Below are 23,298 nucleotides of genomic sequence, written 5' to 3'. Positions count from 1 at the left end.
AATGTTTAAATTCTCCCCCTTTCAAAACAAAGCTTCAATGAGAGCTTGTTTGTAAAAAAACCCCCAAAGCCCCCAACCCTTTTGTTGGCACTTAACGTGGCTGGATGTTGGACACAAAGAGGGTTTGCCTGAAAGGAGGCAGAACAAAAGTGGGCTCCCACTCCTTCGCCGCGTCCGGCCGGCGGCACTGTGGCCACAATGCCTCAGACAGGTGCTGAACAGGAATTGCAGTCTGCTCCCTGGATTTGTTTAGAAATGGAGCAGCATAACTAATTCCAACAAGGCTGGAAATTCATGAGGGAGGTTTCCACCCTGCTGCAGCCACACGAGGAACCCCGAGCCCACCGGGGCGAAGTGAAGCTGTGCAGTGGCTTTGTTGCCATCTCTGCAGAGAGCCAAAAAAATCATTTATTTCTTACAAATGAGAGTAAAAACTCAGTGTAAATATAGAGAGGCAAAAATGTATTTAAACACTGAAAAAGTCTCAGTGCGAGAACACTGGGCTATGAGGGGTTTGTTTGGGTTGTGCCACTTGGATTTTTACGTGGCTATTTGCTGTCCATATCTGTTAGGGATAAATCATTTCCCAAGTCACACCAAAAGGTTCAATGAAAGGCAGCACTGAGGAAAATGAAGGTTTGAGTGTCAAAGAGGTTACACAAGTAGGGATTTTATTCTACTTAAGCACTGTATTCAACTTCAAATCTCTGCAAGGAAAACTTTTTTTATCACCACAGTCCTGCATAACCTCCAAGTCACTTTGCCTGTTTCTTTCCATATGTGCATTTAAATCTCCGGGATGTGAAATTCAAACAGCACCTAAAAGCACTGCTAAGAAAGGGGGGGAAACCAAGAAAATGTAGCCAGAGCACCTAAAAAAGTAAGAGGACAAAGAAAGGCTGGTGATGCCAAAAATCTGTTTCTTCCCAGATTATTTCTTTCTACCAATAAATATCCTTAGTTGCTCCTGGATAACAACTAAAGAGAGCACAAGGGGGAAAAAAAGAAATTTGACATACATAAATCTCATCTTTAACAATTTTGGTTTTTTCATTTAGACTGTACAGATCTTCATCCAAGTGCCATCATGATACGCTCCTTTTCCCCCCAAAATAAGACCAAATAAGAGTCCTGTGCAGTTCAGAAAATGATTTCACATGAGCACCATCTCTGAAGCCTCCTGACCTGTTCCTCAGACTGTAACTGGGATAATGCTCTGCAATTATACTCTGCTAACAGAAGTAGAATATCTTAACAATTAAATTAGACAATTAGGAAAAGGTAGTAGTCTTAATCGACATCTTCAGAGCTAAGCATACCAGGATGTAAAACCCAGCTGCATGCAGAAATAACCCAAATGAAATTAGCCCCAAGGTTGTGTGTGAAGCTGTTCTTACACTGACCCATAAAATACACTGCTTTTAATTTTATTTTTCAAGTTCCTTAATCCTTAGGCCACTGCAGGTCAGCAGAAGACAGGGAACGTATTTAGTCTGCAGAGATGCTAATGGCTTACATCCAGCTCATTTTCCAAAGACAATTATGGTTACCATCAAACCCCGAAAAATGAGGCAAAAAGCACAGAATTTTGATTTCATTCAATGAGACTCTTCTCCCTCTTTCCTCTCTTTTATTTCACTTTAAAAAAAGAAGATTAAAAAAACCCCTTACTTACTTTAAGTAACCAAGTGAGCACAGAATCACGGTATGGAACAAATTTGTTCTTGTTCTTGCCAGCAGCCTGATCTGCCAGGGCAGAAATAACCAGCCCCAGAGTTGTGAGGGATCTGCCCAGAGAAAACAAGCATTTATTAACAAGGGTAAATATTCATAAGTCAAATGCATATTTAGACAGTGACTTTCTCTCCAGAAACATGCCCTGAGGAAAAAAATTCCTAGTATGATTTTGATCATTCTTTCTTTGCAAAAGTTCCACTCCTTTTTTTTTTTTCAGTATGTTTTCAGTCTTAATAATCAGGTCTTCACAATGAAATTCATGTCAGTTGCAGGAGCACAAACGTTTTTTAAAAAGATGGAGATGTCATTCCTGTATCTAAGAGTATTGCATGTCAGAAAGAGAAATAGAGAGAAGGAAAGGAGAAAGTTGACCACAAGAACTTCATTCTGTTTTACAAGTAGGATGTATTTAGCAAGAAATGGTGATGAAAAAAGGAAAATAAATCATCTCAAAGCCTTACTTGTTAATGTTGCTTCCTTCTTTCAGCCTGTCTCCCGCAGCACCAGTTTTAGTTGCCCTTTCACTACCTGCCAAGTCCACCAGGCTCAGCTTGCCCACCTTCTCACCTGATGTCTGGGGAAGGAACCAGAGAACAGCCACTGTTAGGTCACTTACATCGAGTTACATCGTTTGATGTATTTTACAACAGGAATCTAACTTCATTTTTGGTGTGGACTCTTGTTCCAACCCCTTTGAGAACTGCTGGATTTGAGCAGTGTCCGGTGCTAACTCACTACCTGCTGCTTCAGAAACAACAGTGAAGCCATGGATGATGTGAAGTCAGGTACTCTGGTATCTTCAAATATCTCAGAAATCTCCAGAGGAGATGTACACAGGGCACACTAATGAAGTGTTGAAAAATTCAGAGTTACTCCAAAGGAGCCACAACCAGAGACATGGGGCTCACAATCCCGTCTCGAAAACAGTCTCCTAAAATCCTCAGATTTTATACAAGGTTTCTCCTGGTTTTCAGACATGAAGAATGAACCTGATGAGAAGCATGTTATAATTTACATATTCCTTTATCCTTATCTGCCTCCTGGAACACGATCCCAGCTATGCAAGCATTTAAACCTCTAATGCAGATTTTGTTACAAATCCTTTTTTATGTGTGTCTTTTGACCCAAAACAACATTCAGAAACACTCCATGAATTTTCTACATCAATTTGAAACCAAAGAGCCAACTGTCTTTGAGAACAGCTTGCTCTCACAGTGTTCTTCTGCAGCAGCTGTGCCTTCAGCACCTCAGTATCCCAGTGCAAAGTGCTGCGTTCCCGTAAATGAACGGGATAATTAGAATCAATAAGCTTTCAAAAATGTCACCCTAAACCTCTCAAAATATGGTGTGATCATGAAATGTGCCATTTCTAGGACTGAAAGGACCAGCAGGTGGGAGAACAGAGAAATCTGTTCCAGAAGTTGACACTGGGGTCACTGGAAGGCGCAGAGAAGATGCGCAGTCACAACGACCACTCTGCATCCAGGCTGAGCAGGACCATACAAAAACCAGGTATGAAAAGCATGCAGAAGAGCCACAGCAAAACTGGAATGACAAACCATGGCAAAAACAAAAAATTCAGCACAGTATGATACCGATTTGAAGTGCACAGGGGAAAAAAAATCCAAATAAAGAATGAGGAAAATTGTGTGGATAAGATCAGTGGAAACTGAGAAATTAGGAGGTAAAAAAGCCCAAAGGCTCATTATGCTTTCCCATATATCCAATATTTAGCCTCAGATTTGCTCTGTGGACACTCAACATTTCTCCAAGGCTTTGAAAATATTAAAGAATTGCCCAAGCACAGAACCAATGAACGAAGTTTAAAGATACTTATTTCCATTCAAGTTTATCACCATTTTCTGTGAGGGACTAAATAATATTGACATAATGTATTTCACACACTCCTCCAAGGCATATTTATGTATAAGGAAACATAAATTAAAATATTTGCAGATTTAAATGCTTTTTTAGATATTTAATATAGACACATGAAAGTATTAATGGCATCCAATGCAAAATATTTGATACTAGTGGGTTTTTTTCAGTTTAGAAAGTTGGTAATTTATACAAATTTGCATTAATTCAGAAAGCTGATAATTTATACAAATTTGCATTCAGTAACCACTAGAAGGGGATCACCAGAGGAACACACAGGTGTTCTTCTATTTTTCACTGATTTTATCTTTAGCCTGGACTACAAACTGCTGCTTCCAAAGAAGTGTTTCTTTTCCTGTGAAAAACATTAAAGCAAGAGAAACATCCCAGCCTGACATTTGGACCTTGCAGCTGGGTTTTCTTACCCCTGATTGCACATCATAGAGGGTGTGGGTGAGGATGATCTTGAAGACTGCGTGGGACCGACTGCTCTCCTCGTTCATGTTGGTGGCAGCCACTGTCCGAGATTTGTTGCCTTCAGACATCAAGGACTCGATGTCCTAAATACAATTTTCACAGCCATGAGCAGATCTGCATTAACATCCTTTTCAATTACCTCCAAAAATCATCCTGTTTTGGTCAAAGACAGCATTTTCTCACTAAGCTTCCCATTTTTTTATTCAGAAAAATGTGAGGAAAAAATAGAAGTGATCCCCTCCCCTTTAAAGCCTAGAAACTCCACAGTGTCATGACTTCACCCACTCCTCAACCCAGATACTATCAACAAAAATAATGCACCTGGCTGCACATAGCAACACTCAAAAGCAGAGAAAGAAGTGAGGAAACAGTAATTCATGTTTAAACCCTGTCACATTTCAGCCTCAGTTGTCATAGTCTCCGAATTTGGAATACTGATAGAAGGCTCAGAGGTTTATAAAACAGAACCACACTGAACAGGTCATTATATTCCTCCAAATTTTAAGAGCTTATTAAGTGCTTTGATCTGTTGTGATGCTTGAGAAAGGTGCAGCTCCCCTGCTTTGGGGTTTCACAGCAATTCTGTAAAATAGTTAAAACCTTGGAGTCTTGGGCTAAACTTCTATTTCTCTATCTGGGTGATGCCACAACAACTCGAAAAAACAGTCAAACAAAGGACCACCACAGACCACTAACTCCAAATTCTGGATTACACAAAGCTGCTGGGCAACATGGAAAGGCAAAGCATGAAATGTGTCCTGTCCTGGCAGGAATCACCAAAGAGTGGTGGATGATGACCTGGAGAAACTGCAGCACAGGGATTGCACTATTTTCATGTTTTGGTTAAGCTGACAGAATTCCATCCCAGATTTATCCATTTTCCCCACAGTAAGTTAATGCTCCTTATAAAACAGGGCATTTTGTGAATGCACATATAAACATTTACTATCCTGCAAGCAAGTTTCATGTGATGCTCTCAAGTATTTGCTTTGTAAACACCCATTAGTTCGTAATTCCAGCGTGTGCTACTGGGAAGGGAAATTACTGACTAGAGCATGACAGGCAAAAAGTGACACAGTGGGGCACTGAGAGCCTGGCTCTGCCTAATCCTGCGCCTGTCATTAATCACAGAACACTTTCCCATGACAGTGTGCACTCATCCTAAGGCTGGGAGGAAATCTGTTCCATTCAACAGCTGAATTACTTCCAGAATTACTGAGTAGCACAGGATGAAGGCAGCTTCTGCTCTTAGCCCTGTTCTCCCCAGAGATCACAATACAACAATCTACAGCTCTCTTTCTCTAAGATTAGTGATTAGGAGCATTTTAGTAATTCTGTCCAGCTGAAGGGACAGCACCTGGTGTTTAGGATGTCAAGACAAGCCTTTCATAAAGTTGATCCTTACCTTGTAGCTAGCAACAGCTAGTTTGGATAGGCCATCTACGTAAGGGCCATAAACACTGTGTTCTCTAACCTTTAATGACTGACGGCTTCTGGTTGGGGGAAAAAAAAGGGATTTATAAGCACATGACTGACTTAAGACAACATTTACACAAAGTCCATTTCTCCCTGACACATCTCAAACAGGATGGTCTCACAAATACCCACTGAAGCACAGAGCAAGGGCCAGAACGCAAACAAAAAAAGCTTTAGAACACGTAAAAAGCTGACACAGACAGTGCTGTCACCTCACAGAAGGTAAATTTACTCCAAGCTTTTAGTCTTGCTACTTTATTTTGATTTATAATGAGGAGATGCTGAGATCAGGAAGCAGCAAAAGCCATCCTAGGCAAACGCTTTAGATGGGATCCATTAAGGCAAACTGGTTATGGAAAGGAAGAGTGTAGGACAAATACCACAGTGCCATTCACACACAAATTCCCTACCCTTTGGGGTCAAGGAGATCTCTGACTTTCTCATTGTAAATCTCCATGTAGGATACTTCCACTTTGAAACTCTGCTCTTCGTTTTCTTCTTTCTGTGCTCTTTCAAAGAGTCCACTGCAAAGTCTAGGGATTAATCCGGGCTGATCTGCAGTACCCATCATTGTGTAGGATTTTCCAGACCCTGTGTGAGGGAAGCTGTGATTAGAGTACATGCAACAAAGGTTCCTGATGTGCAGAATACTGATAGGAAATAGAAGAGGTTAAAAAATTTTTTTTTGCATTTCAGTGAAAGATATTTGTTCCGTTTTGTACTTTAAAGTAACCCAAATACCACTGAGCTAAAGACTACTTTAATTAAAAGGAAAAGGAAAACAAGAAATTTGGTTGAGAGTGCTGGAGAACTTTTAGGTAGATATTTTAGGTAGATACAGCCTTACTGTAGATGACAAGCCACTAACACCCACAATGAGAAAACTCTTCATATAACTCTTTAAATATTACATTAAAATGACAATTCAAGATTATTTTAACTGCAGAGGCAGAAAATCTGAGCAGAGGCAGAAAACCTGAGCGATGCTCCGAGCTCAAGGACAATCATGGTCATGCCAGAGATTATAATCTGAAATGTGAGAAGTAAGGGTAGCCAGCAGCAACAAAATCTTACTTCTCATCCTGCCCACCTCATATCTGATGTTACAGAAGAGGAAAACATTTCTTATCTAGGTTAGAAGGCATTCCTCCTGAAACAATGTCACAAGAGGCGTGCAAAGAGCCTCCAGCCAGAACGCATCACCTTTGGAGGGAACACTTCTCCCTTACTCTGGGACTCACCCGTTTGCCCATAGGCAAAGATACAAGCGTTGTAGCCTTCAAAGGCATTCTGAAGAATATTCTCTCCAAGGCACTTGAACACAACATCTTGACCTAGAAAATAGAGCACACAAGCCAACATCGTAACTCAGCAAGAGGTTTTTGCTCCTTGATTTGGATTCTTTGACAATTAGGTAAAAGCTGTGAGGGTTTTCCTGCTGTTGCTGTAAATCACATCCAGTGTTTGCTCCCTGGAAAGGAGCAGAAGATGTGCTCCATATTTATGCTGCTGTAAAAACCTGGAGCTGGGATTATCATGGATATACCTGGATGTGCTTAAAGCAACATCCTATCAAGGTTCATTCCCAGAAGTTTTATCAGCAGAGAATCTACAACCAACTGCAGAATTTAATCTGCTGGGGAATGACACCTCCTCAAAATATACTCAAGCTGGACATTTTAATGACAATCAGTTGATTTTAATCTAAGGGAACCAGCAGAGCACTGGAAAATTTTACTGTGTAAGATACTGAATAATACCACGAGGAGATTTTTGCACAGAAGGAATCACAACTATATGGAAGATACGGAGATCTACAGGATATTTTACACTGGCAAAAAATAAGGTGTATCACTTTTTTTGTAATTGAACTTTGAGCTTTTTGGATCATTTTCCAAGCAGAGGAAGAAAGGTTTAAAATATTTGGGTAGTTACTACTTAAAATCTATTTTCAGAATTACTTTTTACAAGCAGCAAAACTAAAATCTGAACAAGGCATGACAGAACTTTATGGACTGAAAAGTCCTCTCAAATACTGTTCCTTTAAGCTCTTCCTTTCTCTCATAGAAGTTCCTATCTTTACAGCCAAATCCATGCTAAATTCCCCACCAAAATCACCAAGAGCTGTGCCAGGCTCAGCTGGGGCAACACTTCCACTGTAAAACAGATCAAAATACCATTTATATAGGCACCACCATTAGTTTGAGAAAAAAAATGTTTAATATTCCTGTGTAATTTGTATGGCTGAAAGTGTCACATTTTTCTCAGTGCTTTGATAGGTTACTATTCATTAGTTATTTGTTAAAGAAATTAAAATTAAGAAGTGTATGTCTTTGATTTTTCTTATGATTTTTATAAAATAAATGTTAACAAGTTCAACTGATCCCAAATTTTAAAGGATAACAAGTATGAAAGGAATAAATTACAGGAGTGGTAAGTCCATACCATAATTATTCACCAAAATTATTATTTACCATAATTATTTACCAAAATGTGTTATAATAATACATAAAAACCCTTTTAATTAAATACATTACACATTCTCACTAGAGCATCTGAATTTACATACACTTATATTAAATCAGGCTTTTATTAATATTCCCTTATTAAGTTTTACTATGATGCCAAACTCCCAGCAGCACTGAAAAACATGAAATTACACATAACAATGCTCCTCAAAAGAAATAAATGGATTTGATGCTTTCAAAACAATGGAGTTGGAGCAGTATTTTAAATAAGGCTGTGAATAGGAGTAAAGCATCATTATGCTGGGTTTCTCCACTCCCTACGCTGCAAAGGGGTGGCAGTGCCCATTGCCATTGTCATCTTTAAAGAGAAACTGAAATAATTGAAGATTTCCCTTTTCCTTGTGACAGCAGCCAGTCATAGAGGGGACAGCACTCAGTGCCATACGGCCTGTGCCCTGTAGCAAGGACTGCATTCTAATCAGATCATTCCCACTTCGAGACACAAAAGCCACAATAAATATTATTACCTGCATATTTTTCTTTGACAGATTCATCCATAGACCAAAAGCAGTGGTCGTATGCAAACACCTGCAGGGAAACAACCAGGACACCTCAGAAAAGCTGCTGCCAAATCCAACACGTTACTCACATTCTGACACTCTGAACTCAACCACATTCGCACTGAATTCCTTATTTCCTAGGAGTTTGAGGCCTAAACAAGCACTTCATTTTCCTGGGTGTTTTTATTTGTTCCTTGTTTCTATTTGTGCCTTTCTGTGCCAACCCTGCTCTCCTCTCTCCATGTGCCAACCCAGTGGACGTCAAGGACCTCTCCGTATTTCCCTCCAAACCCATCCTTGCAATTCATTTTTCACCAGAGTTTCTCTCTTGCAAACTGACAGATGTCCTCTAGCTCTTTCTGCCTCCCATCTCCCCGTGCCTCATGTCTGCATAAATTAAAAACAAGCCTTAGGGTAGGAACCTCCTTCCATACAAGAGAAGTGTGTATTCACTTATGCACCATGACAAACCAAAGCACCCATCAAAGCCTAATATTTGCAAAGAATAATAGAAAACAAATCAGTTTTATCATTAAAAGAGCAGCTCTATAATATTTTTAATACAAAAGTTTCAATTTTGCCATAAATCCATTGAAAGGTCCACGGGGCACCGTTCATCCTGAAAGATGACCTGAAATAATACAATGTATATTTTTTGGGACAGATGTTTGCAAAAACAGCTCCCCTGGGTATGTGTCTGCAAGGAAAAATATTAATTAGGGTAATGTCTGACCTACATTCACATGGGCAAAATTTATTCTGTAGGATGTAGGAAAAGGGAAGTGCAATGTGGGGCTCCCTGGCTGTGGATTTCCCTTCTAAGCTTAATGGAAGCAGCTCTTCCCTCTTTGGATGTCCTGCATTGCGACGTTGCTGACTACCAACATTTATGAAAATGCTTAACATAGCAAAATCCTTGAAATTTAAATAACTCATCTCCAAAAATACATTGTTTTCCACCCCCTATACTACACTGATGTCCCAGCATCAAGAGATGAAGTAGTTATTTTATATCCTCTGAGGAAACAACAGCTTGTGTATTTAAAATTAAGGTGCTTTTTTTTTTTTCCCTTTGAATTTATTTTACAGCTAAACATATTATTAAAGCATCCCAAGCCTTCAGAACATTTAGTAAAACACCACTGCCTGTGTGAGCACATCCCTGGAGCTGAACCCTGACATGCCAGGGCAGAGTGTTCGGAACAAGTGCGAAGTCACGGGATCATAAAAACAAAATGAGTTTGCTTTAACACAAAAACCAGAAAATGCTTTTAAAAAGCCCACAAAGAACAAGTATCTCCCATTCAGAGTCTGCAGTGCTGAGTGTGGATGTTCTCATTTGTTCCTCTGACTCATTTCTTGGCACGGGCTGTACAGAGCATTTCTGCAGCAAGGAGATGCTTTGAGTTTCTTACTCAGCAGCTGATCAACAGGAGAGCTCTTCAAAATGCTTTTAGTATTTGGACAACCCAAGACTGAGCAAGCGATAGGATAATTCTCACACACTGAAAAAAGCCCTTACCTTTGGGTGAGTCCTGCTGTCCCCCAAAGCATCAGGAGTGGAAAGGATTTGGTACAAAGTTGGGGGAAGAAAAAAAAAGACAAACACAAGGCCTGTTAGTTGCAGTGATTTTAGCTTAATTATGCTATCATTAATCATTGCAATGCTGTATTTAAAAAGTTCATTTCTCTCCTCAGATCTCTCCTTGCTTACAGATCCCAAGTCATTTTCTAAACCATTTTAGGAGCAAGATTTGAGATGCTGCTTGGAGTTGATTTAAAATTCAACCACTCATTTTCCTCACACTGTATCTCTTCCTCATTCTCTCGCAGGTTTTTCTTGTGACACCTCTCTCTCTCTGGGTGTCACTGCCTCTTGAAAACAAAGTACCCAAGCAACATAAAAATTTCCAAAACCACTTGAACAGGAACTTCAGGAGAGTCATTCAAGAGGAAATTTCAGAGTCCAACCCCTGGGCTTGCCCAACTCGGCTCTCTCACGGTTGCTGGGACAGCAGAGCAAACATTTGCTTCCCTAAAAGAATGAGCAGAGAACAGCAATTCCTCCAGTCTGTTATGTGCAGAATTTAAAAGTTTGGGGGTTTTTGTTTGTTTGTTTTTAAGCAAGTACAGAATTACTGGAGTGACCTTTAAAATACCAGCACGGCCCCAGTCAATGACTGCAGGTTATGCAGCCTCCCCACATCAGAGGCTGGAGAAAAGCAGTAAACACACAACAAACCACTGATACTCCCCTTGTCCTGGACCTTCCAAATGACATTAGGAAACCCTTGACATCAGCAACGGGTAAAGTCTTGTGACAAGCAACACTGATTTCTTTTGAACAGAGCAGGAGAAAGACATGGGAGCCATACAGGATTACCCTCAGAGCTCCTGCTGCTCACTGGGCTTGAGAAGTGAGTTTAAAAATAGTAATTTCTGAGCACTGTCTCTCAAAAACAATTATTTATTATGCAAATCCATCACTTCTCTTTACTCATGCCTGGCTCTGCTGTGTGTATCTGTTTGACAGAACAGGAACGACGGTGACTTGGGCGAGCAGGATGATTATTTAAGTCAAGGTCACCCCATGTCACGGGGTCATCCAAGTCAGCAATGACAACATGACCCCTTTTCCCCTGCCATCTGGCTTAGCTGGAATAAAGGCTCTCCCAAGGTCCCTGGCAGCGAGCTTGGTGTGGACTCTTGGCTGTTGCTGCTGGGTGGATTTTATTGAGGGAATCTCCTTCACTGGGGCTTTGATCCAGACACAGGAGACTCCAGAGAGCCCCTCTGGATTCCTCTCAGAGACACACAGGAGCATTTCCACGGCTTTCCGTGCTCTGAAGTGCTCATGGAGCACTTTGCTACACACTTCACTGGAAACTGCTTTTAGGGAAGCTCTGCTTACAGGGCAGGTTAATTCCTATTCCTACAAGAACATTCTCCTTGTAAAACAAAGGGAACACCAAGCCTGGATTCGGAGTCTGAGTTTAGCACTCAGAGACATGACATTGCCCTGCTCACATTCCCCAGCCCAATTCCAAGGCAGGATTATATTCCAACAACCCAGCTGATCTGCCCAGCCCTCAATATGAGGCGTATTGTTGAGTATTTGGGTTAAAGCAGCCGTAAAGATATAATCTGAGAAGCTCTATCACAGATACAGTTTTAAGAGGATGGATTATACAGGCCTATGTATCATCAAGCTTAACTTAAAACCTTTAGTCTGAACTAACTATCTCATTTTCTGAAGGGCTGCACAAACACACAGACCCAGGTCTTGGTCTTGCTTAATCCAAACACGAGGGAATAGAAGCCCCACAAAACCCAGCGTGCAGCATTTGGGATACAGCACAGCTACACAGAGCTGCAGCTTGTTTGATTTACTTTTGACCATGAAGAGAATAAATGGGACAAATGTTTCCCCAAGGAAAACATTAAGGGTGCAGCTTGCATCACACAGCATTGTGCTGAGCACATACGAGCCCATTAATTCTGCAGCTGCGTGCTGGGCCCAGAAACCCATGAAAAGATTTCTAGCCTGATTCAAAATCCCTTGGGAAATGAAGAGATGGGGAAATAGAGCACCCACAGCAGCCTGGTGTGCTGCAAGGACACAGGGGGAGTGCTGGGTGTTCACGCCCAAGTGCTGCACTCCATCTCAGAGGTGAGGAAAAGTTAAATACCAACAAGAACAGCATCACCCACGCAGCAGGGAAGTGTCTCCTACAACAAAACATGGATGACAGGAACACATGCAAAGAACAGCAAGGTGATTTTCTCCCTCTACTCTGCTCTTGTAAGACCCCACCTGGAATCCTGCACACAATTCTGGTGTCCCCGACATATGAAGGGCATGGAACTGGTGGAGCAAGTCCAGAGGAGGCCACGAGGTTGATAAGAGGACAGGAGCACCTCCCCTAAGGAGACAGGCTGAGGAATTTGGGGCTGTTCAGCCTGGAGAAGAGAAGGTTGTGTGGAGATCTCACAGCACCTTCCAGTGTCTGAAGGGTGACAGGGAAGCTGGAGAGGGACTGTTCATCAGGCACTGGAGTGACAGACAAGGGGGAGTGGGTTCAAACTGGAAGAGGGGAAATTTAGGTTAGATATAGGCAAGGAATTGTTCCCTGTGGGGGTGGGGAGGCCCTGGCACAGAGAAGCTTCCAGGGATGAAACAGCCACAGCTTCTCTTGGCACTCTGTGCCAAGGCCTCTCCACCCTCCCAGGGCAGAATTCCTTCCCAATATCCCATCTATCCCTGCCCTCTGGCAGTGGGAAGCCATTCCCTGTGTCCTCTCCCTCCATCCCTTGTCCAAAGTCCCTCTCCATCCCCAAGGATGCTGCCATTCCAAGGTGCAGGCAGCTCCTCGGCTCACAGCCAAAAATTCCCATCTATCTCGGATTCAGCAGAAGCATCCAAGGCATGGAGGGAAAACTTTATCTTTTAGCCACTGAAGGATGTCACTGAGATGCTTCCAGCTACTTGTTTTCACTCGTATCCAGTCTGACAGGAATTCGCCAACTCCCTTCTTTTATCTCTTCTCAGCTCAATGTCAAGCAGAAGTAGGGGGAACCTAACATATCAAATTTAATTCTAAAATTAAAAAAGGAGGAAGGCTACTCCAAAACAACATCCTACATTTAACAGCATTTGTTGCAGCCCATAGTAGGGGGCTGGAACGAGATGATCTTTAAGGTCTTTTCCAATTCCAATCATTCTGTGATTCCATGAATATATCTGCTGTTTTGAGAGTGAATGAAGACATGGAGCCTGGGTAATAATTTCTGTTTAAACAACCTGTTGCACAGTGTAAATGAGTCCTGATCAAGCTTCTTGATCAGGACACATTTGTTTTCCTATAAACATTCTGGTGGTTCCACAGATTTCAGGCACAGTGTAAAAATATGGATAAAGTCAGAGCAGGTCCCAGCTGAGACCATCAGTATGTGCAATACTACTACTGCTTTGGGTTTTTTAATAGAATAATTAAATTACGTATTCAAACACAATAAACTGTTCAACCATAGTTATCAGTGGCATTTTAGTAACACCCAGATCAGTTTTCCCTTGTTCAAAAGAGGAAGGTTTAGTGAGCTTAAGTATATTTGAGACTGTGCAGATCTCGAGGGGGAAAACACCCCAGCAAATGAGTAGAGGTGAACCGTGGCTGGAGAGAGGTGAGGAGAGCTCAGCCCTTATCTCTTCTGTCTGACTGACCCCACAGCTCTGAGATAGCAGCCAGCTGGCAAATCAGCACATGCTCTAAATCAGTCACAGCACATCTCGCTTCTTGTCTAGATCAGAAACAGCCAGATGGGGCAAAGGGAGGAGAAAGGTGGGAGGTGGCAAGGCAGGGAGCAGGGGAAAAGAGCTCCAGAAGCTGTAGGACAGGAGCTGACACGCCAGGCATGGGTTTTCTGCCCCGTATTTTTTTGAAAACAATTTCCTGTGCCAACAGCAACTGCAACACCATCCAAACTGTATATTTGAGTGATACTGCCAAGTGGCACAAGGCTGTGCTGGATTTATGGAATTGAAACATAACATTTTGTCATTTTCAGAAGCTTCTGGACTGGAAAAATATAATATAAATTTGAGGGTTAGAAAAAAGAAAAAAAGAGAGGCAACAATTCCAGCTATGAATCAGGAAAGTCTCAATAAATCCCTCCAGAAATTCTCATTGCTTTCCACTTTCAATCTTCCATAACCATTGCAAAAACAACCATATCAAATTCCAGTGTAGTTAGTGCTATTTTATGCCCTTCAGCAGAAACTGCCCAGCATAAACTCTAGAAAGCAGCTAAAAATGCAACTAGGAAAACAAACTGATGGGGAAAAACTCCTTGGGGTTTACATGTGGAAAGGTGTCAGTGCCTCCCAGAGATCGCCCTGTAAGGCCACATCTTTATGCTCCCAGTTGAGTTAAAAAAATATTATTAAAAATAAAGTTGGCAACATGTGTAACAGTAATTTACCCTTTGGATCCAGTGATTCTGGAATTCTGGGATTTTATTAATAAGTTGTTGCAGACAGAAGCTGTACAATAACTCTCCTAGGTTCTGACACACACAACTGCATCATGTATCACCTATTCCATGAAACAGAATAAGAACTGAAGCTACACCGGGCAGAGTTAGTTGTCCCCACAAATCTTTCCTTCCTTCCTTTTTTTCCTGGTTAAGTATGGCCCAAAATAACACTAGTATGGGAAACCCTGAACTATAACTTCTTTTGTGGCTCCTGTACAGTGTTTTCATGGAATCACAGAATGGTTTGGGTTGGAAGGGACCTTAAAGATCATCCCGTTCCAATCCTGTGCCCCTGGCAGTGATACCTTCCACTAGAAAGGTGTTTTCCCTTGCTCCTTCTCACTCACCTGCCATGAGCGTCTCGACTCAAACACAGCAGAGTCAGGAGCACCTCAGAAACATCGAAGATCCTGTTCCCAGCACCTCAGCACAGAGCTTTGCTAAGCAAACGAGGCTCTGTTTGAAGAGCAGTGGGTTAAAACAGAAGGGATTCCATGGACTGAAGGGTTTCTCAAGAAAACTCATCCTTCAAACAAGGCTTTTGAGTCTTGAGGGTGTTTGAGCATTGGAGCAGCTCCCCAGGGAATGGTCATGGCCCCAAGGCTGCCAGAGCTCCAGAAGCATTTGGACAACGCTCTCAAGAATGCACAGGGTGGGATTGTTGGGGTGTCTGTGCAGGGCCAGGAGTTGGATGGGATGATCCTGGTGGGTCCCTTCCAGCTCAGGACTTTCTATAATTTTATGACCCCTGGCTATATCACAGAGAGCAAATATTGGGTGTAGGTAAGTGGAATTCCAAAGGAAGAGCTCTCATTGCCTCAGCATCAGACACCTGCCTGAACAGGAGATGGGGATTTAACAACCCACAATTCCAGAGCCTTTCATTCTGAAGTAACTGGGCTTATGATTTCCAAGCTTCCCTATCCTTCACTGTACTACAGGACCTTCCTAGAGTGGAGAAGCTGCTAAGTGATGCAGGAATAACTGAAGAACTCCAGCACCAGCAACTCTCAAGGCCTTGCAGCACATAGAAGGGAGGCACCAAAAAAAAAAAAATAGTATCAGGAAGATCTTGCATTTGTTTGAAGTTTGGGAGCCCAGTTATCTTTCTGAAGCAGATCCTTTCATTGGTAGCTTGTGTGGGGCTTTTTTCCCCTGTATGAATGAAGGACTCAGAATGAAGTATTCTGAAGAGCCAGCACTGCAATGGTCAGAGTTTTATTGTCTAAATTTCAGCTGCAGAATTTCTTTTATGCCATAAAAAAGCGCCGGCCAATGGTGAAGTAAAATGTTGACAATAGATTTAATGATTTTACTAACACAGACGTAACTGAAAGACAGCACTATGACAGCTGATAAGAAGCAGCAGAATGAGAAGCTGTTTCCTCTCTTTCTGCATATCAGACAAATACAACTTGCAACCCATTTTGCTGCTGCCAGGTATATACAATGAGAGGAAAGGTCAACTAAATCAAGTCTGACCACTTCAAGCTTATCCTATGATACTTAGAAATCCATTTTAACAGAATATTTCAGACTGTAAAGTGCTTAAGGTTGCTGGATTTAACAGTTTCTAAGTATTTCTTCTCCATTTTTGCATGTAGATCAAGTGATATCAAAATGCTGAGTCCCACCAAACTCCAATTTTTGATGAAGTCCTGCAATTAATATTATTCTTATAGAGCCTCATTTTTACTTCCACAGCAATACTGAGTTCTTTGGGCGAAAACCACACTGCCCTATTTGAGCAAAAGATTTTTTGCAACCAGAAACAGCCTCTTTAAAACAAAATCCCCAAATACATTAAAAAAAGCAAACAAAAAAAAAACCTGTGAAAGAGCATACACAGCTCAAAGCCTAAACTTGTGTAGATAAAAGGAACAAAGGTAATCACTGTTCCTTGGAAAATTCCTCCAGTGCTCCAAGGCATTCCAGGCGTAGTTGGCGGTTACTTAGTTTCTACTGACAAAACTAATTTTTGCCAGCTCAATTAAAACAATTAAATAAAAAAAAAAAAAAAAAAAAAGCCCCAAACCCCAAGAAGTCAGGCTGAGCAGCAGCTTTGTGGGTTTGGGGTATTTTGTACTTGGAGCTAAATTTTCTGTATTGTTGGTACAATAATCTGCTTAGTCCTGACCACATTCAAGTGGTGCATGGATCCCATAAAGCTGGTGTTATGACAAGGGGATTACAACTTTATCCTTTTGTTTGTAAATACTCAGATGTCGGGATACTATTGTGCTCTAGAGAATGTTTGGTGAACAGCCAGTCCCCAGACTTTCAATTACTATTGTGAATTACAGTCTTTTTTAATGAAGTGGGCTGTAGCCTACCTTTTTATAACCATGTGAGGGAAGGAAAAGCCTCCTTAGGATGTGGCAGCCTATTAACTCCTCTGGAAGATCCCAATGGAAAATGATGGCAGGTGGAGCAGCACGTACAGGAAAAGATACAATATATGGTAATCTTGTTCTACAGCATCAAAAACTCAGTGTTCACATCCACGGTAACCTTTAGTCAAGCCACTGGCACGTAGGATTAATCCCAGAATGATCTCCTGGGCACTACAGAAAGCAAAAGATTGGAACTAAAAGGAATTTAATCAGTGAAAGGGTATTTCAAGAACTCTCTTGGGTCCACTGAGACCGGGTTTTCCACCTTTGGTAGATCACCCAGCTGTATCACCCAATCCACAAACTCATTAGAGCCTCTCTACCTTAAACCAGTTTGAGTTTGTCTGACTTCCTTGAAAACACTAATACATCAACCAGAATCACTCTGGAAAAGAGGTGATCTTCACATGGACTCTGCGATATTTACACAAGCACCAAAATACAAATGTGTGCCTCCAATATCCTTTGAAGAAAGAAAAATCCCAGAACAATTTGGGCTGGATGGGACCTTAAATCTCATCCAGCCCCACCCTCTGCCATGGCCAGGGACACCTTCCACTATCCCAGGTTGCTCCAAGCCCCGTCCAGCCTGGCCTTGGACACTTCCAGGGATCCAGGGGCAGCCACAGCTTCTCTGGGCATCCTGCGCCAGGGCCTCACCACCGTGAAGAATTTTTCCATAAGATCTCCTTCAGCCCCTCTCTGCTTCAAACAAGGAAGAGAAAAAGAGAGCCGTCTGCAGGAGTACAAAGGGATCCACAGCCACGGAGGCTGCAGAGCAGCCCACAAGCTCTTCACCCTCACATTAATCAATCATTGCACGCTAAGGAAATTACTGTAAGGACTCTTCAACTCAGGGAAACAAATGCCTCACCAAGAGCATTCAGAAAATGTTGGTAATGTTTTCTGTTTCTTTTAAATCGGCACTAACTGCCTCCAAGCACAAATGTGTAGAAGAGGTGTCTCTGAGTACTTGCTAATTCCCCATCTGCTCTCCTACTGAATTACCAACACCATGAGGCAGCTCTGTACTCTTAACACCTGATACTCGACATTTTCTGACTCCCCAAAGACCTTTCAGTCGTTTATCTCACAACTGTCCAGGCGATTTGTGTTAGATAATCACAGATGCAACGTGGGAGACACCTTCCAGCCTCGAGGCTTAAATAAGAAGTCAAATTGCTTCCTTAACTCTTTTTTGGTTCCACAGGTCTGCCTTGCCCTACAGTGGAGAGCACCACCTTCCTCTCTTTGGATTTGGTTCTCCAACTTCTTCAGCAGATCCACCAGGCATTAAGCAAGTAGGAAATGCTTGAAGTGGCAGCAGTTCCAAAGGGAATGTTGTTGTGGCCACATTTTGTAAAGAAATCAATCTTACTGGTGTAGTTTGTGTATGCACAGGGCATTTACAAGATAGGGAATTTCACTGGGTACAGTAGCCTGTCACTTTCTGAATCTCGGTGCAATTTCAGCACCCCTGGATCTCGAGCTGATGAAGAGGGTACATGCACAGTGACAAAATTTATACCTCAGAGTCATTTTTAGTGCTTCCAGAACCAGATGCCTGCTAAGCACAGTGTTATTTTCATGTGGTAAAGTCTATTCATGGCCTGTTTTGGATCCAGCTCCAAATGAGGGATTCAAGCAGTATTTAAAATACAAACACACTGGAAACCACAAATGATGTCGGTCTAATGGTGGATGGGGAGGAGAGAGAAAATAAGCACTGTAGGCAAGAAGGGTTGGTCATTAGCATAAAAAAGTGGTTTGTCTTGGCTCCACAGTTCAGTAACGACCTCATGAAGTGAATTTCCTCACTTCAGCACATCCATGTTCCATGATCAGAGTGATAATCCAGAGGCTGTTGCACAAGATCTGTGTCATCTCAACCCAAACCTTCCATCAGCATCTAAGGAGCCTGGGAGATGAAAGAATAGCAAAACTCATCTGAACCACGAGAACAGCAGCTTGTCAAGGCACTGGCATCTCAAAAAGAGCACTTCAACAAAATCCTGACAAGTATTACAAGCCTCAAACATTCAGCTAGAGTAAAATTAGTGTTTATGTCTCTTAAAATTAGAAAGTCACGCTGTCTTTTGCTCTTCCCAAGAGCACAGACTCTGTACCCTCTCTGATGAACTCTTTCAATGCTGCCTATATTCCTCCAACCCATTTAAGACAACCTGACTGATAGTGTGGAGACAAGGAAGCAGGCAGCAAACAATATTCTTATCACCCCCCTGGAGAGATTTAAAAGATACAGAGATGTGATGTGGTGCTTAGGGATGTGTTTTAATCGTGGGCTTGGCAGTGCTGGGCTAATGGTTGAGCTCAATGATTTTAAATGTCTTTTCCAACCTAAACAATTCTACAATTCTATTATTCCAATTTCTTCCCAATATCCCATCTAACCCTACCCTCCAGGAATCTCCCTACAGGAGTAGCTGGCATGAGGCAATAAATACAAACTTTGTCCCAAAGAAACCAAGAAAGAACTGCTTTCCAGGGTAACATTTTTGCAGCAAGCTCTCTTCTGCCTGACCTAGAAAAGCAATCCTTATCCTCAGTGTACCATTCCAATCAACTCTTTTTCCTTCCCAGCACGAGGATGAGAAATAAGCTATAATTGACCTGTTTGCTGAAAAGCAAAGGGAAAATACAGTATATTATGAAAATTACAGGCAAGCCCTCACCATGACAGCTCGGCTCCCATGTCCTGTATCTGCCCTGCTAATGGCTCCAGACTGCTGAAAAAAATGTCAGAGTGCTCTAGGCAGAATTAAATATTTGCTTAAACCTAGAATTGCATTAAAGTGAGCAGATCTGCATTGAGAACTTGTTCTGAAGACAAAAAATAACATCTTTGGAATGAGAAGCAAAGAGAAACATCAGACTGAAAAAATACTGAAGAAATACAGATTTCTTCATTATTTGGTGAAAAAAGCCCAACTATTTCATCCTAAATAGGTGCTGCTGATTCACTGTAGCATTCCTCTGTGCCCTAAATTTCCCAAATTCATTTTTTGGCCACATAATGAACCTACCCATCGGCTTTGTCTGTTCCTCTCCCTCCCACCTCAGCAAATGGCTATGGTCATTTTTAAGTGTAGGAAACATTTTGTGAACTGTTCTTGAGTCAACACACCACAGAACTATTAAAAAGCACTGCAGTTCTTTCATGCCCATGGTGTTCCAACTGAAAGCTCTCATTTGGGCAATCAGATAATCCTGAAGAATTTAATGACGAAGATAATTTTGAATATGCATTTATTCCTTAACTGCTTCTTCCAGCCATAGTTATTCTTGTGTACAAAAAATTCTTTCACTAAACACTTGCACCAACACCCATCACCCCAAAAACACACGTGGCAGTTGCTGAAGGGTTTGTTCATTACTGCTGCTGATTTATTCATGCTGGGGAAGAAAACAGGAATCAGGAACAGGCATTAGCAGAGGAGTGTGGCTGGTGGGACCAAGTGCAGGAGCTACAACGTTGAGAGTGCAAAACCATCTGGCCCTAAATTAATTCAGAAGTGAGTTAGCTGGAAAAGGCACTGAAACTGGGCTCGGTGAAGTCACACATCATTTTTGGCTGACAAACATTCTTCCAAAGACCATGGCCTGCAGGGCTTTAAGGAGCAATCAGGGATTAAGTTATCATTTCATGCTCTGGCAGCAGAATGCAGATATTTAGCAAGGTGAAACATGCACCGTGCACCATCACTTATCCCTTTCAGCCAAGTAAATTGTGTCAGACTAAATCCCACCATGTACTTTCCTGCCAGCCAATCTCCTGGCCTTGGATTCTGGCGAGAGACTCGCTGGCTCTTGCTAATCCTCATGTTGTCCCAGGGCAGGGCAGAGAAGTGTTTGAGAGGAGGATGCAAGTCCCATCCTTGGGCAGATCTCTGGGAGACTGCTCCTGGTGCTCCAGGATTAGATTAGGCTTCTAAAAAGTGCAAACACGAGTCCTCTGCTCTATCACCAACTTTTATCATGTATTTTTGCAGTGCCTAAAGGAGGGAGGCAGGGCCTTTAGCCATGGGATGAGAAGTTACACCCTGCAGGTTGCCCGCAGATTTTCCAAGGGAATTCAGGTAAAAACCGGGAGCTCTGATAGCAATTTGTTCCCCAGCAGCCTCAAAGCACCTACAAGCCAAGGCCAGAGCTGTTGCTGAAAGTGCCACAGCTGCCAACCAGATTTCCTCCTGCCTCACTCTTATCACTGATTACTTCTAAGAGCTTCCCACAAGCAACACCATGGATTCGCTTCCTGTGCTTCCGGAGCTGCTCTTATTCCCAGAGCTGTTTATCTCCCCAGCATGCCTTCTCTTTTGAAATCCCTTTCAACACCTCTCCCTCAAACAAAAATAACACCCCAAAAGGAGACTTAAACCCTTCCATAACACTGTTTCTGGAGAAAAAGCTGTTTGTGGCTGTAGATACTTTAAAAAAAGTCCTTTTCGGAACATTACACATGTGCTGGGTTACATTCAGTTCAGGCCAATTAAAAGTTCATTGTATGGTCAAGTGTTCTGTGCTGCACAAATGCAGCTTTGTGGCTATTTAGTACCTTCCCCTCACTTAGACAATATAAAGGGGCTGAAAACAGGGAAAATAGCAGACAGAACAGGGAATCACAGGGCTGGATAACAAGAAATGATGCCCCACGGCTGTGTGTGAACGAGTCTCATGTAGCCACTGTGAACAAAATTTTAGGATGGTTTGGAAGGGACCTTTTAAAAGTCATCTGATCCAACCCTGCAGGGACACCTTCCACTCTCCCAGACTGCTCCAAGCTCTGTCCAGCCTGGCCTTGGACACTTCCAGTGACCCGGGACAGCCACAGCTTCTCTGGGCAAACTGTGGCAGGACCCCTTTTAAAAAAACTTCTTAGATCTAATCTCAAATGACCCTGCTCCAACTGCAGGACAGATCCAACGCTGTGAATTCAATGCTCCAAAGCTTTTCCTGGACTAAAGCATCTACAGTGTCCATCCTGGATGAGGACCACAGTTGTTTGGCTTTTCTGTGAACAACACCATAATAAACTGGTTTTATAGGAAGTCCTAGTGAACAGAGCAATCCATCACCCAGAAACTGGGACCTGTGTGCTGGTTCCCACTGCCAGGAATGATTAATACAAAGGGGTACTTGGGCATTGAGGAAAATGTAGAAATACCTCCATTCTCATCACTGACCATGTGCTATAGCCCTGCAAAAATACTGTTGCCAGTCAATTCTGCCACAAAGCAATGTAATTAAAGAGAGAAAAACCCCTAACAGCTCAGAAAAGCAATCACATTTCCTTGCTGGAATCTGAGGGAATTTCTTGCTTGTACTCCTAAATTCTTCACCTAAATATGGAACTGCAGAATCCTAAAGGTTAGAGAAGACCTCTACGAGCATCAAGTCCAACTGTCAACCAGCAGTATCGCCACGGTCACCACTCAACCATGTCCCCAAGTGCCACATCCACACTTCTTTTGAACACTTCCAGGCATGGTGATTCCACCACTGTCCTGGGCAGCCTGTTCCAGTGCCTGAAAACCCTTTCCACAAAGAAATTTTTCCTAATGTCTAATCTAAACCTCCGCTGGCACAACTTGAGGCCATTTCTCCTCATCCTGTCACTCATTACCTGGGAGGAGAGATGGACTCCCACCTCACTCTCCTGTCAGGGAGTTGTGCAACTTTTGCAGCCTTTAAAAATAACCTACCCTCACTAAAAAACCCACAATTATAGCAAATTTTGTATCATTTCTTTATGAGGGAAATACAGCCTGTGTTCCATGTGAGTTCTGCTTGCGTTGGGCACAACACTCTCTGCACAAAGTTGAAATTCTAGAAGTGCAAAAACCTGAAATGATTTAAAAAATCAACTCCAACCCAAAATTTGAACTAATGTTTACCTCCTCATGCTGTTCTTTTGTTTCACAGCAGCCACCAGCACCAGACACTTGCTGGCAGCTGGTTTTACTTAAAACTTCTCTTTTCATTTTCCAAGAATCTATTTGGGAGACGAATTCTCCTACGTGCCATGTGGAAAAGAGTTTAGTATTTTGTGGTCTCAGTGATTAAATAGTGTGATAGTTCACATACACAGTAAAGGAGCCATTAATTTCCCTGAAAAAAACCCCACGTAAAGGTGATACCAAATAAACTTGTCAGCTCCTGATGCCAAGTTTGCATTGCAAAGAAGTTATTTTTAGCCTGCAAGTGTGGGCTACACAGCAAGTTGCTGGTATTCATAAACAAGGATGGGATGTGAGGCTT

The 23,298-nt window shown here is 42.2% G+C and overlaps 1 protein-coding gene across 5 annotated transcripts in view; it reads right to left on the bottom strand.

Annotated features, from left to right (window-relative positions):
- Positions 1-23,298, bottom strand: part of KIF13B (kinesin family member 13B) — a 119,281-nt gene that overhangs the window by 62,830 nt on the left and 33,153 nt on the right. For 4 of the 5 annotated variants that reach the window (XR_001860904.1, XM_017730847.1, XM_017730848.1 and 1 more), the window contains exons 3-10: positions 10,119-10,134; positions 8,564-8,624; positions 6,810-6,902; positions 5,979-6,159; positions 5,498-5,585; positions 4,041-4,175; positions 2,199-2,311; positions 1,676-1,787 (exon numbers count right to left, since the gene is read on the bottom strand). Coding sequence is in view for 4 of the 5 variants with exons in the window: in XM_017730847.1 (XP_017586336.1) it covers positions 1,676-1,787; positions 2,199-2,311; positions 4,041-4,175; positions 5,498-5,585; positions 5,979-6,159; positions 6,810-6,902; positions 8,564-8,624; positions 10,119-10,134 (799 nt within the window). In the remaining variant the exon portion in view is untranslated. The remainder of the gene's footprint in view (positions 1-1,675; positions 1,788-2,198; positions 2,312-4,040; positions 4,176-5,497; positions 5,586-5,978; positions 6,160-6,809; positions 6,903-8,563; positions 8,625-10,118; positions 10,135-23,298) is intronic. The other variant, XM_008631034.2, reaches the window with a different exon arrangement.

Source organism: Corvus brachyrhynchos, unplaced genomic scaffold (assembly GCF_000691975.1).
Source record: "Corvus brachyrhynchos isolate BGI_N302 unplaced genomic scaffold, ASM69197v1 scaffold203, whole genome shotgun sequence".
NCBI lineage: Eukaryota > Metazoa > Chordata > Aves > Passeriformes > Corvidae > Corvus > Corvus brachyrhynchos.
This window is presented reverse-complemented; position numbering and strand designations above follow the sequence as displayed.